At 37.6% G+C, this 15295-nt stretch overlaps 1 protein-coding gene across 2 annotated transcripts in view; it reads right to left on the bottom strand.

The window, feature by feature from the left end:
- Positions 1 to 15295, bottom strand: part of slc39a11 (solute carrier family 39, member 11) — a 152717-nt gene that overhangs the window by 44491 nt on the left and 92931 nt on the right. The window contains exon 5 of one of the 2 annotated variants that reach the window (XM_008437980.1): positions 13310 to 13451. In XM_008437980.1, coding sequence (XP_008436202.1) covers positions 13310 to 13451 — 142 coding nt within the window. The remainder of the gene's footprint in view (positions 1 to 13309; positions 13452 to 15295) is intronic. The other variant, XM_008437981.1, reaches the window with a different exon arrangement.

The following is a 15295-nucleotide window of genomic DNA, read 5'->3' as shown; positions in this document are numbered from 1 at the left end:
CATCAAGTACAAAGTAATTGTGGTCAACACATGTAGCTTTTTTTTAATTACAGAAACCAATTCAAGTTGTTTTATTGCAAGATTTTAATCTGCTCAAAATGAAACTAATCTGAATGCTTTCATGAAACAAAAAGTATTTTTTTTTTTTTAAAGTAAAGAAATACAAGATCCTATGTCCAATTGTTTTCTACTTTATCTATAGCACAGGTGTCAAACTCCAGTCCTGGAGGGCCGCTGCCCTGCAACGCTTAGATGTGCTTCTGCTGCACCACACCTGAATAGATTAGGTCATTAAGGCTCTGGAGAACTGATCTACGCAAGGAGGAAGTAATTAAGCCATTTCGTTCCAGTGTTTTGTACCTGTGGCACATCTAAAAACTGCAGGACAGCGGCCCTTGATGACTGGAGTTTGACACCCTGGATCTATAGAAAGTATTTTAATTTTATAATCAGAGCTAAGAACATATCAACATATCCTTTCAAGTCTGCTTTTGAATTTAAGCCACTAGACATGTGTGATCTTAACGATAAAATTATAAAAAAGCTGAAAATTTGCTTAATGAAAGCTTAACACTGTGTTGTACTCAACACTTTTCATTTTAAGAAGATTTGAATTTGTCTGCACATAATTTGAAAATGCTTGCGTCAGTAAAAACCTTGACCATAAGTCAAATTTCTACTGTTATTGAATTGCAGGATGGAGCTGAAGAAAATAATTCTGTGGACCACAAATGGTTCACTGGCCACACTTTGAACACCCCACAGATATTTTCAGAAATATGTCTCAGTTACAAATCAAAGCTAATTTCATATTAAACAAGTTACCAACAGGACAATATATTTAATAATGACACCCAAGCCCACTCACAAACACCACGGTTGGATCAATAACAACCCCTGTTATCTAAACTGAGCATGCTCCAAAAAACACTGGTAACGTATCCAGCTCATGTTTCCAAGTTACAAACATGCATAATGAAAATCATTCTAGAGCACATTATTGATGAAAGTTCATTGAAAATGGCTGCATTCATTAATGTAGTTCACAACACAAACTCTGATCTTTGGTGATGATAAAAGCTTGAACAATATTAGATAAATTAATTTGGCCAAATATGAGAATCAATAAAACTGATTTTTATTAGTATCTATGAAATAAGTGTGAAAAAAAAAATATTATTTCATCAATTACCTTGAGAGAACTGTAATGTGTTCTGTGTTTTGCTCATTATTATTACTTAACCATAAAAATCCCATTTAGATAAAAAAAAAAAAAAATCTGATCTTACAAAGATAACCTGGAGAAATTAACTGAGTGGCTGCCAAACAACTCTCTCTGAGAACAGAAACTATAAAAACAAGGAACAACTTCGTATAAATTCTTTCAACTAATTAAATGCTACAGTATCCATTTCCAGACTGACACAAACCTATTAGAACAGAGTGGGGAATAAGAAACAGATCCTCTCCTCTCTTTAAAAACCATGCACCAGCCAAAGCTGAAGAAAAGCGAGAAATGAATGACAACAGAACAAGAGGAGAGAGAGAGTGGCACATGTGTTGGAGTATTACAGTAAGCCTGGAGTGTTGACTGTTTTTTCCCCCCTTTGGTTCCAACTCTACAGGGAACAACGGTCTCTCTAGAGCCCTCATAAAACCTTCCTGCTTCTTTCCTCAGAGGCTGAGAAAGCATTAGTATCCCTCATCATAGAGCAGCAGGCTCTAGTGTAACACACCAGGAGGAGCGGGAGACATGCCAGAAATATGTTTATCTCAGACATAAGATCTATTTTTTTTACATTTCAGCGCCCGAAAACTAATCATCGGCCTCATTTTCTGGTGGAGTCGATGCTAATCTGCATGTTCAAATAAGTCTCTTGAGCGACTGTTTGGGGAGATGTTAGCACCGGAATCTAATTTGAGCTACATGTCAGCGGGTATTAAGTTGGGATGTCCCAATGCAATCCCAAATCTTTCATATTATGCAGCAGAAGGACATAAATAATTGTTAGTAGTGATAAAAACTCCCAACGGAAGTGGTTTTTATGGAAACTACCACGGGTAGCACTTCCTGTAGTGGGGAAAAGTATGAAAAGAATGACCTGGTTCAAAATATGTACATAAACAAGAAAAAAAACAATGGGTTCCCATCTGAATTTACCAGGATGGATAAAGGTTCCCTCAACAGGTTCAATTTGAGTAGAAAAATGTTAATGGAAGGTCACAAAAGCTCGAGTTTTAACAGTATGTACACAACTACACAAGTTTGCAGACCTAACTTTACAAAAATGTCGACATTTGAATAATAACATAATTTAAACCATTGAACACATCTGTGATGTTGTCCAGCGGACAATCCAATCTGTGATGTGGGTTGCATTTAGGGAAACTAACTGTGATTTGATGCCAAATTTCTTTCACTGACATCTAGATCTGCCAAGACATTTTGTCACCAGGTTTGAACAGTAAGTCACATGATTACGCCACTGCTGTCTTCTGTGATTGTTATTGAGAGTTTAACCAAAATGTTAATGGAGATATCTTCTACTTCCTGGAATTTAGTGGGATGAATCCGTTCTTTCCCGGCCCAGACAAACACTCAGAATAAATGGTCACATTCAAAATTATACGCTTTCTGAAGAGAAACCAGCCAATAAATACAAGCTAAAAAATATGTGAAAGTAACCAAGAAGTCCTTTTTTCAGTCTGATAATGAGCAGCTTTAGACAAATTATTCCAACTACAATAAATACAAAGCTGGATCTTTTCAGCTTTGATGCGGCTTAAATGGGTTTGAAGCATTAAAGCTAATAACATGAACATATTTGCGCATAAAGACATGAGCTACTTAAGCAGCACCACTGATTTAGTTTTTCTTCTGTCATTTTGCAGTGTTTTTAGAAGAAATACGAAGCAGGAGTAAATTGCCTCCAAAAACATTCATTATAGTTTTCAGGCAAGACAAATAATCATAACAAGGCAATGCAAAAATAAGACATAGCGTCATCTTACTGGTATCTTATTCCAACCAATCAGTGAGTGGGAAGGCATTAGTAACTTTCCACACAGAGGAGATTCTTTACACGTGAAGGAGGTTTGGCTTTTCAACTGGTATATGAACATAAATCCAAATATCAAATTAATTGGTTTGTTTGACCTGTATGAAGAAAGCTGGCTTGTATGTCAATATTCTTTAGACTTAAACTCAGAAGAGAACATAGAGCAAGTGACTGAATCAAAGTTTTCTAAACAACAAAACCTAATCTAATTGTGAATCAGAGCTTAGATTAGTGCGCAGCAAAGTAAACGTTGCTAAGATTCCATGCAGTTTTGTCAACGCTCAACTTTAGAACCTCGTTGTACATGCCACAACTTTGCTCTAATGAACTAACAACCCCAAACAAACTGTTCAAAATAAAGATGGATTAAACTCTCAGAGTTTTCAGGATCACCTCAGCTAATCAGACACAACCTCCTCAATTTCATGTCAAGGTGCTTTGAAATGAGTTTCGGATGGTAAACTACCTTAGAAAAAGTTTACATAGTGACTATTGTAGCTTGTAAACGCAACAATTTTCAATAACTGCCAGACTGGTTGCCACAAACTCACCATCATCTTTTATGTAATGTTCTAGCTATGAGATTTGCCACAAACCCACCATCATCTTTTATGTAATGTTCTAGCTATGAGATTTAAAATGTTTCTGGCACGACTTTCCTGACTCACAAGGTCCATGAAGACGGTCAAAGATGTGGTGACGTAAAGACTCCTGCAACACTTTAAGAACTATAAAACTTTATTTGCAGACCAATGCAAATAAAGTTGTTTCCTAGTACTTCAAGTGTTGAGCGTTCACCTTAATAGACTATAAGAGCAGCACTTTGTGATAGACTTTGAGAAAGATAAAAAAGACAAACAGTAGAAGCTTTCCCAAAGTAGCTACCTGTACTGATGGACATACTTTAAATGTTGCATGACATCAAGGTGTTTGCTCTTTGCATTTCTGCCTCACCAGGGCAATCTTCTTTCATTATTTATACTAACATGATTTTACTTTTCAGTTTTCAACATGGTTTCTCAAGCATCACTAAAGCTTTAGCAGGTATTTGTGGTGATAGTCGTACATACTAATTCCATCGCCCAGCCTGTGAAAATCAGATGTTCTGCTGCTGAAGGATATTCCCAACAACGTATTTAGCTTTAATCACAGCTTTAGGGATTCTCAGGGTGTAAGAAGGAGTCTGACAGGCAGATTCCGTGTTTGTCTTGTCAAAACATTTTCAGTAAATCTAACGAACGGAATCATGAGATGCTTGTTAATAAGCATTAAGGCATCACTCAGATCATACATATGGCATCCCCCCACGTCCCCGCTTGTAACGATAGGTCATGTTGACAACATCTTTGTTCCTGGGGGTGTGTGAAGACGTGTGTACTATGTAGGGCATGTTCACTACTGCCTGCATGTTTTTCTGTCTAGTTAGCTGGATTTCTCAGCACCTGTCTGACTCTGTTGGAGGTAATTGGCTGTGGTTGACCTCCTTGAATTCTTGTTACGAGTACCACAGGGGTATCCCGATTGACTTTTGTAGCCCGTCAAGTACATCATCTCAGCCTTCCTAATGGGTGATGATTCCTCCATTTCTGAATTTCTCTCTGCATTAGTTACGTGTGTTAATGTGACGGTACAGGCCCAGGCAGAACAGAATCAATGACAGAATGTCCTTGCAATCACGCCAATAGTGGTAAATGTTAGCTTGTTTCTAGTCTTAGCATTGCTGGCACCACGGTGAAGCATACTGATTTACTGACTTTCTTGTAATTACTTTAAAATCTAAACTTGATATGGTTAGTTTTTGAGTTCTGAGTTAGTTTTCATGATTCATTTCACTTCATTGAAAAGTAGTTGGAGTTTTTGCCATTTGGTGTTTCCTACATTGGTCTGAGTTATGGTCATGGTTAGGCGGCCACTTGGCTTAATGCCTAAGACAAAATTTAATGTTAGTTTGATTGTAATGCACGATTACTGGGACCCTTAAAATAATTGAGGTTCTCCTGCTTTCTTTTAGTCTGAGAAAAGGTCTGTTTAAAGAACTTCACTTGTTAGTGCCAGGCAGTCATGTAGCTCCTTCAACTAGTTTTCTTACTAGCTGAAGAAAACTGGGACTGCTTTTCACATTTGGACATCTTAAATCTTACTGAACAGGAATCCGATGTGGTGTTTGTCACGGCTCTGTTCTTGGGTCATTATTAATCAATTTCTAAATAATCACCCTTGCTGGGTTATGAAGTATTACAGGCTCAGTCATTTATAGTCACTGAGTGAGTGGCTGAATAACATCAATGTTGGACAAGAATTTAATCCATATTAAGAAAACAGAAGTTTGCAATTCTGGTTCCATAAAACGTTAGAGAACAATTGATAAGACTCTGAAACACCTAAGAGAAATGACAAACTAACCACATATTATCCATTTTTGAAATCATCTTATATTACAAAAAATATATATATTTATGTACACATATTAGATAGTCACAGAAAAACTTCTGCCTGTTTTCTTTTTTCATTAGGTAATTCATCATGTTGTACATTAGGTAATTCATCTACAGGTACAGATCTGCAGATCTGTACCTGTAGATCTGTACCGATCTACAGGTACAGATATCCATTGTAAAACTCATCCAAATGGTAGCATTATGTTTTTATGCTGCTTGTCATTTCACAGGTTTTCAGAAAGTTGATGCTCTCATCTACTTTCACTTTATAAATGCACTTCCAGTTTCATTAAATCAGAATTAAAAGAATTGTTTAATACTGGTTTCAAATAAACCTCATTCTTAGTAATTTGATTTAAATTCAAATAAAGTAAAAAATAATCCTTTATGAAGTAAATGTATCAGTTCTTAGTAGCTTATTTAAATAAACATTTTATTGCATCTTCTACTCCGTCAGTCTAAATTTAAATGTTTCTTTTTCTACATATTTTACTTACGTATTTTAATATGGTTTATGCAAGGAATTTATTTTCTTTTGAAAAGTATTTTAACTGCCTCATTTTTAAATGGTGCAGCTTCAGTAAAAACACCTTTCTCTTGCATTAACCCTGATTCACTACCATATTAACAGGGAGGAGGCAAAAGTCAATAGGACAAGCATTGTAGAGTCCAAGAAAAAAATGATAGCAAATGCATTACATAGTTTGTAAATATATTTGAAATATTCTGTTTAGAATTTGTCTGCATATATAATGTGTTTGTCACAATAAGATTAAAGCTGAAACTCAGCAGAATATAAAGAAAAGCATGTGGAGAGTAAAATTGTGCCTGCTACTCGCCCGCTTGGCATGCACTGTGACTTTTAGATCTATTCCCATTTGCCACTTTATATTACATCCCAAGATCCAATCAGGAGAGCTAAACAAACAGAACATCACACGGCACAGTTTGATCCCCCTCAATGCTGTCTGAAATATTTAGGGTACCCTGCATAACTTACGAGAAGAAACTGGAATGGTTTCATGTGTGTACAAGAGATTTCTTGCATCCTTGAGTGCGTACTTGCTAACAAGGGACTTCTTGCCACTTCAGATACAACAAGAAGAAGGTATCTGATCTATTAAACATGCTTCACCTCCTCCTGCAGCAGGAGAAATGGCCTGGAAACTTACTGAAGACAGTACAATATTATTCTATTCTGCACACGAATTTGTTATTGTTTGCTCTCCTTTAATTCACAGGAACAAAATGCTTCACACACAGCAAACGGATTTCAATTACTCCAAAAGCTACCATGCTAAATTGGACTGAGCTGCTATGTGGGTGTTTTACAAAACTGCTCCCTCAAATAACAGAGACCTGTGTCCAAACTGTGTCCAGTTGATGTTAATACGACAACACAGAATCTGAAATGTTCATCCAACTATAATTCCAAAGCATTGTAGGGGAAAATGTTCACGAGAACCAACAGAGTGCAGAAGTATAAAGACTTCTGCACTATTGGAAGCACCAATATTCTATTAGATAGAATAGAATAGAAACCAATAGAATATTGGTGCTTCCACCAATAGAATACTTGTTTTCAGGTAATTGATGATAAATTACAAGTGAGCAAAACAAGAACATCAATTTAAGAAATAAATAAACCTGAATAAAATTTGAGAGAGGGAACTGAAAGTTCTTATTGTCTGTTGGCAATCTAGAAACAAGCTGTTGGACTTAGTAAGCAGAAAGGAAGCCAAATTGTTGGGATTTACAAGAGTCTAAACTTGTAAACTTTCGAATACAGATGTATTCTGAAAGTTTAAATACATCTGTATTCACGGTAGGTTTGCAGTTGTGCCATACTCTTTCCATTTTTAAATGATGGATTGGACAAAGCTCAGAGATGCTTAAAGTTTTTAAAGTTAAATACTTTAAACTTCTCCAGAACTTTGCTGCCTAACCTGATCTGCTATGTACCTGCAGCTTCCATTTTCTAATTATGCAGAAATCTGCAGTTGAGTATGGATGATTTCTCAAAGCAACTGTTTTTAGTGAATTTGAAGGAGAATTGTGCCAATTTAAACAAAACTATCATGGGGGAAACATCAAAATAATCAATCACCTTGGATTCCATTTTGGCTTTATGAGAAAGTGCTTTCGTTTAAAGGATTTTATGAAGTCAAAATTGTCTCCATTCATCTTTTTTTTTTTTTACTTTTTTTTTTTACTTTTTTTTACTACCCTTTTCACGTAAAGAGAATCCCACCATTACGCTGGTTAGTTGTCTGATCCCTCTCTCTTCTATGTCATTCTCTTTCCCCCTCTGAATGCCGTGGGAGTTTTTTTGGAGTAGAATTATCTAAGCACATTCGTCACAGCAAAAAATAAGCAATTCAGTAATTATTAAGAAGTTTAGGGAAGAGGAGAAAGGCAACCGTATACCGTCCACATTCATATACCACACATCTAAAATTCTTGATCCAGCTTTGAGTTTGTCTTCTGTGATGGCTAAAAAAAGAATCTCAAAGAGTGTCTTTGGAACCAAGAGAAACGTTTGAAAAGTGACGCAGAGATTTGAACCAAGATGAAACCCAAAAGCAGATAAAAACAAAAGAAACAGAATTAAATCAGACTTTAAAGCCAGAAGAGATTTCAGATTTCAATCATCCTGAATTAATTCAAAGACAAAAAGTTGAAACAAAAATTGCTTAAAAAAATCTGATAGATAAAGAAAGGTCATGTAAGACTTTAAAGGTTAAAAGTAAATGTTAATAAATGTTGAAATTTTATTAGGCCATGGAACGTTTTAAACTCTGAACATCAACATACGAGTAAAGTCCAGAACTCCTGCAGTACTCAGCATGGTGTCTTTTTTTCTCTCCCCTTTCTCATCATATCCGTCCTCTCGCCCAGTAGCGTGCGACGGTGCGAACTCCCTCCTCAGTTTCAAACCCATATCATTAGCAGAAACCTCCAAGGCTACAATTAGGCCTTCCTCTGCGGGTGCTACACCGAAACCAAGGCGCCGCAGATCTGACGCTGACGAGCCGTGACGGAAATGCGTTTAATGTTTTGACGCTCGGGTCAGATTTTTGTTACAGAAGCATGTGTTAGGATGACAGGTTTTGACGTCGGGGGATCGCCGCTCGGTGAGGTTTGACTGACAGTTGGGCGATGCCGTTCGCCCAGTCGTGGCTCATTTGCGAGTTTAGCTGTCGTGTCAGGTTCTGGTTTCCTCCAAGCTCAGCATGTTGCCGGAGCAGGACAGATGCTCTGCATGCAGCCTCTCGATGAGAGTCTGCTTTTCCAGCAAAAGCAGAATCAAGGTTGTCACCAGATTGTTGGTGTGAAGATGATTTTAATTTGTGCATCAAATTAGTGAAGCCCGGTAATTGATCTTTCAATGCCAGCCCTTTTTCCTGGGGAAATTAAAACCTTAATCGTTATTGGTCTTTCAGGGCGATGTGAGCCTTTTAATGTTTTCTTTTTTGTGTGTCTTATGAAGAGACCATTTCAAAAGGGCTTTGAATCAAATTAGGAAGTGTTACTAACAGATCGTGTAGTCATTTCCTACCATCGTGAATATGTCTAGCCACCCAGCTGACTTTCTGCCACATTATCCAATCTACCTTTATATCCGAGGCCAGGGTTTTTCAGAATATCTTTTGTCAAGTTTATTCACATCAGAGCATTCGGGGGGGTTTTGTATTATTTCTCCACTCCAGGAAAGGATGCCATATGGTTTTAATAAGCAATAGTGCAGTATGGGGGTCCAGATATCAGCAAAAAGGCATTTCTTTCAACCCAACGTGATTGGAACATGAATCAAAAACACTTCTGTATAAAAGTGAAATCATTTATTTATATTCACTAAGAAACAGAATGAGATTTTTATTTATTTTTCTAAATTCAGATAAACATTTAAGACACTACCTGCACTTTCATTCTGAATGTGAGCAAAACTGTCAAAATCATGCTAATGCTGGGGAAAAAAACGATTGAAAAAGGAGTTTTTTCAAAATCATGTTTCCATTCAGCAATGTTCTAAATGTGAAATTGTGCCATTATAAGGTCAATGGGAGCACATATAATAACTGCTTATCACTGTAAAAGGTCTTCAGCGCCGAGACATTTCATTTTTAGACTTAAAACACAGATAGTTTTGGCAGGTCATTTAAAATAACATCACAGCAAATAAATATTTCTATCATCAGTGGGTACTAAAAATGTACATCTGAACCTCCCTTGGGTCTTAAGTTAAAAAAAAAAAATTATCATTATGCAACCTCCGCTTATATGTACAGACTCTAAAAGAGGTGGAAGTAAGTCACGTAAAAATACCTCTGAAGTGCTCAGACTGTCACAAAAATAACTCAGATTTGCAGTCATTTGGATTAATTAACGATATTTAGGTTGGCAGCAGGCACTCCAAGTCTGTGTGAGTTAATGGAATGAGACACCCTTTTTTCTTATTTGGCTAATCTGCATGTCAACAGGAAATAAACGGATATAATTAGTAACGCCGGTAACGTCCGTCTCCTGTTTAGATGGAAGTTTTAAGGCTGCATTAAGGTTTCTTAACATGGCGTCTTCGTGAACCGTGGACACCCAACTGGGAATTCATTATTTCAAATGAGCTCCAGCAAAGCTTGTCCCGCTGGTAAAGGCCGAAGCACTCACTACTAAAGAGCTCAGCTTCTTAGTACACAATTAAAATATAAGAATGTTTATGTTAAAAAAAAAAAACAAAAAAAAACAAACCTACAATTAACTTCTACTTTCTTTTTGTTTATAAGTTTAACCTCAATAAAGAAGGCGGCTGTGGTTTTGCTTTGGAATAGCTCTTGTAAAAATCAATGCCTGCTAGCAGTGACATTTTTCCTCCTCTCTTCTTCCATTGTTAATTAAGCAATGATGGGATACTCCAGGGGAAAGGTAATTGACACAGATTGTGAGTTTTACTGACATGCAAGTCAGATCAGGTGTTAAGTTTGTGTTCTCTGTCCCAACGGGGAAAATGATCTTGTTCCTTTTTTTTTCTTGTCTCACTTTATTATTGAATCTACGTGGAGAAAAAAAACTCTTCACAGGGTCTAAAGTTTAAAGGTGCAGAGGTGCCTGAAGACGAAAGTCCCCTTTAAATGAGCTTCTAGTTAGGACGCTAAATGATGAAAAGTAGGTTTGCTGTAGTCATGAATCTCTTGATAAAGTCTGTTGCCTTGTTTTAGTTGTGTGTTTTTAAGTACAGCTTAATGAATTTCAAACACCAGCCACTTTAATAGGTACATCTTCCAAGTATTGGGTTGGACTGTTATGCGATCAGAATTTCCTCAAGGAAAAATTATTGGAGCTCAGTGAACTCATTCAAGAAAAACTTGGAGGATATGAGCGATATCATGAAGGAATATAGGTACAATGTGGTCATAAAGGGATGGACAGTCAACAAAAATAGTCAAGAATATGGTGTGCTATTACGATCAAAATTAGGAGTATTGCTCAACCAATGGTTGGTACTTCCTTGTAATATATTTTGCTGTATTTCCATTCCAAAGCCAGCTACTGATCTGGTTAATGAAAGGCTGGGACCAGTAACTGAGCGATCAGCAATGGCCTATGCTAACATATGCTAACTATGAAGAAGCTAGCGCCTAACATGCCAAGACTGGTTCCACTGGATTGACTGCTTAGCACGAACAGACTGGAGGTAGCTTTGGAGAAGTTGACATTTAGTATGCTTCGGCTGGTCACCCACTCCATTAGAGACGTACATTTATTTGTTAAGAAAACTTTATCAAGAAAAGGTTGACATACAACGTCTGTAAGCGACACGTACTGGTTGGATTGTTGTGTGTTCTTTTGACAGAATTGACTGTAATCCAACATGGCATCAGGCCTAAATATTGAAGACACAAATATCAAACAAAGAAAGTAAGATCTATATCTGTCACTGACCAGCCTAGGCCTGCAAGTCATTAGCCTTTCCAAAGCTAACACAGGCCAAGTCATGAAACTAAAGTTTCTGGTCAGCAGAAAGACAAGGCAATCCTGTGGTTGCCAGGTTTCTAAAATGTAGCTGTTGTGGTTGTGGGTGATACTGGGGAAAAAGTCGACTGTTTTTGTGTTTGTCTTAATTAATTTTTTAAAAATTATCTTGCATGTTTTCAGCCAGTGATTGGAGACGTCACCAGCTTCTCCAGTGCCAACTTAAGTGAGTAGTCTCCTCCTCTGTTATCGGTGAAAGCATATATTTATGATTTCACAATAGATGTAGCCTTCTGCGACAGGAAAGTAGCTACCGCAAGGAGCACAATAGTCTTTATTTTGGGTCAAGTACCGAGCCATAAAATCCATGTGGTTTAAATGATGCTAGTTTTGAATTTCAAAAGTAAAAATGCAACAAAATGTGAACGGGAGATGTTTTGTAATTACCCAAACGTTCATTTGATGCCATCTTTTTTTGTGTTTGGTATATTATACTGTAGTTTGTCTCAATCTAGGTGGTGACAAAGAGGTTTTTAGAACATTTCTCATGTGAAGCTGCTCTGCTTCAACTCATAAACCAATGGTTTCATTGTGAGGAGTAAGCCAAGAGGGCCTTTTTTCCCTTTGCATCCAAAAATGTTCATTTGTGATAACGGAGGACAGATATCAATTTGTTTTGTTCTCTGTTTGGATTAAATCATTTCAATATTTCACCATAAAGCCGTGGTCTATTTTAGATCATTTACAGTCTTAACCAATTTGCTTAACCTATTTACATTCACTGATTTTTTTGTATATATTTATTGATTAATTCATCTTTCTTGCAAGATAGGGTTGGTACATTTTCGCCTTCAGTGGAAAACGAGACATGCTGATTGCCTCAGACGCAGCAGAAAGTGTGTTGATAAAGCCATCATTGTTTGTAGTGACAGTGAGATTACAAGCATGCATGGGATGATTATTTGCAGTGTGATTATTGTTAGAAAGGCAGGATAATTTCCCAGGAGAACTTCTAGAAACACCGAATAAAAGAGACATATTGTTCAGACTCTACTAAGAGTAGCAATCAAAAAACTGTTGAAAAATGTTTTCTTTTTCTGTTTTCAATCTTCACTTATAGTTATTTGTTTGCAATGACATGTCACTGCAACACTGGTCCACAACTTCCAGTAGAGCATGGCTTTCTATTACAGTTTAACTATGATCTATAACAGTGTTTCCCTAGCCTGGTCCTCAAGGCACATTGCTCTGCATGTTTTAGATGTTTCCCTGCTTTAATGCACCTCATTCAGCTGATTGCAGTTCAGCAAACACCTCCTAATTTAAATCACCTGTGCTGAAGGAAGGAAACACCTAAAAACACACAGGCCAGTGTGCCTTGAGGACCAGGGTTGGGAAACACTGATCTATAACATCAGACTCCTTTGCGTTTCAGAGTCTCAAGGGTTGATTACTGGCTTTTAATAAAAAATTATATATATAAGCACAGAAAAGGTTATTGTTTAAATAACCTTTAAAAGTTTGAAACCAATCAATCCAGTTTCTAGGAGATTAAAGGCAAGACAAAGACAAGAAAGGCACCATAAAAAGATCTGGTAAGTAGCCATCAGAGAAGGTCAAGTAAGGTTTCTTAGCCAATGGAGCCACTCTTTGTGCCTTCTCTGGGTTTCCATCAGAGCAAAATCATTCATTTTTCTCATAGTGGCAAAAAAAATAGAAAAAAAAATAGTGTGACCCCAATAGCTGCAGGCGTAAACTCTTAAATTTCCATGCAGTACCATTTGGGCTTCTGAAATAGAGCACAAAACAGCCGATGTGGGTATATGAAGAGGGTGGGAGGCTTGCCTGTGACAGGTCCAGCTCTACCTATCCTGATGGTCATCTCATCAGGGTCTGGCAGCTGGAACAACGGATCCTCGGCTTTTTCCTTTCCCAGCTTGGAGTCGCGGGGCAGAGCCAAGGCGGCCTGGGGGTCGGCGCAGACACCCTGATGACAGCAGATGAAGACAGAAACGCACAGGTCAGGTCAAATTGGGTTCGACCTCCATCACCAGACTGAGAAACAAACCCCTTTTTTTTATTTAAAAAAAAAAACATAATTCATCTCCGTTACTGATCTCACCAAGTATTCAAACATGGTATTTTGTCCTTTCAGGGGGGTTGTAGCAACATGTAAGCAACTTATTGTACAGCGCCTTGCAAATGGATTTATGTAGGTTGTTTTAGTCCAGCATGGAGAGTTTATATATATAACTTAACACTTAATACAACAAATCCAACTCTGAAAATTGGAGGTTGCAGCACTACGCTGATCTTAAAACATATTCATTGTGGAAGTGACCTGCATGACTGCACCTGAAATGGTTGCTACTTTGCTACTTTTACTGTGCATTATTTATGATCTTGCATGTTTGGTCAGTTTAAGTTGGAAAACAGTTTTATTTCTTATCACTTTTTTTATGTGATAATTATACATGGTATGAAAAGGAACCAATGAAACCCAATGTGAACACAGGAAAAAGAACTATCTGGATGTATGAGCCTTTATTATAATGATTTCCTGCTTACAGTTAATCAAAGCATGTTTAAAATGAAAATATTATATCAGACCAATAAAAAAATTAAATACAGAAATATATATTTGATTAAAAGTATGTTTAATACCCGTGTAAGTGCTGACAACTTTCAAAAGTACTTTTAAGGTGCATCAGAACACGTATTCTAGCTTTCTGACAATGGCCGTTAGTGTGTTGCTCTAACATAAAAGATATTCGCCTCCCGTCTCTTTTTTGTCCATTTTTATTGGCAATGTAGGTTACAGGTACACTCAGGATACAGTATATATCTCTCGTGTCAACAACATTTCTATACAAGTTAAGCGATGACATCATTTAGTAACCCGTAGTGATTTCTAGGGCAGTTAAAAGCTACTTTCCTCAATGAAGGCTTGGTAAAAGTGCACATCGCTGCTCTGTGACTTGTTAGCTTGGATTCCCCGACAGAATGAAACCTCGCTATTTATATCCAGAGACGTTTGAGAGTGTTTGCCATGAAACATACCCAAAAGAACGCTTTTGGGGCAAGTGATGTTTGACTTATAGCTTTCAAATATCCAATCCAAAGATTCCCCGTCATGATTCCGGCTGTGCACTCCTTTCCTTTCCAACAATTCCCCCCACTCCCCCTGTTTCCCGTTTGGTCTTGGGTGCTTGTGCATGCAAATCTATGCTATTGCAAGAGTTGGTGTGTGTAGGTCTGGCACCACTTGCATCCCTCCAGACTCCACTTCAATCAGGCAGTCACACCTCGGCTTCATCAGCTCCCCTACTGCAGTACGCCCACCCAACGCATCTCTGTCTGCCGCTTACTGAGAAGGAATGGCTGAAAAGTTTGTCCTCAGTTCTTTGTCAGTCACTCCTTGCTTGTATTTATTTTATTTTATTTTTTTGCTCAAGCTGCTGCCCTCGTTCAGGTTCACTCCCACATCTCTTGTAAGGCTGAGGAAGCACATGTCAGCCGCCACCTGCAGTCCCCCACCAGCCAACTTGTTACTTCTAACAACAGTAATCCGTCAGGCAGCAACAGGAGAGATTCAACGAACCGTTATTTAGTCCTATCTCAACTTAGCTCAAGAGTGAACCTTGCTAYGCACCACGCTTTCAAAATTAACCCACACACCTCAGCTTTGTGTCGCATCATTCAAATTCAATTTGTACTGCAGATATGAATCAACAGTTTTTGTCTGAATAACAGAAAATGAATCCAACCTCCTCCTCCTCATAAAATCAGCAATATAACTTTCCATCTGGGGCCTTGCACTTTTACACATTA

This window comes from Poecilia reticulata, linkage group LG19, assembly GCF_000633615.1.
Source record: "Poecilia reticulata strain Guanapo linkage group LG19, Guppy_female_1.0+MT, whole genome shotgun sequence".
NCBI lineage: Eukaryota > Metazoa > Chordata > Actinopteri > Cyprinodontiformes > Poeciliidae > Poecilia > Poecilia reticulata.
The sequence above is the reverse complement of the archived record's forward strand: the minus strand, read 5'-3'. Positions and strand labels throughout refer to the sequence as shown.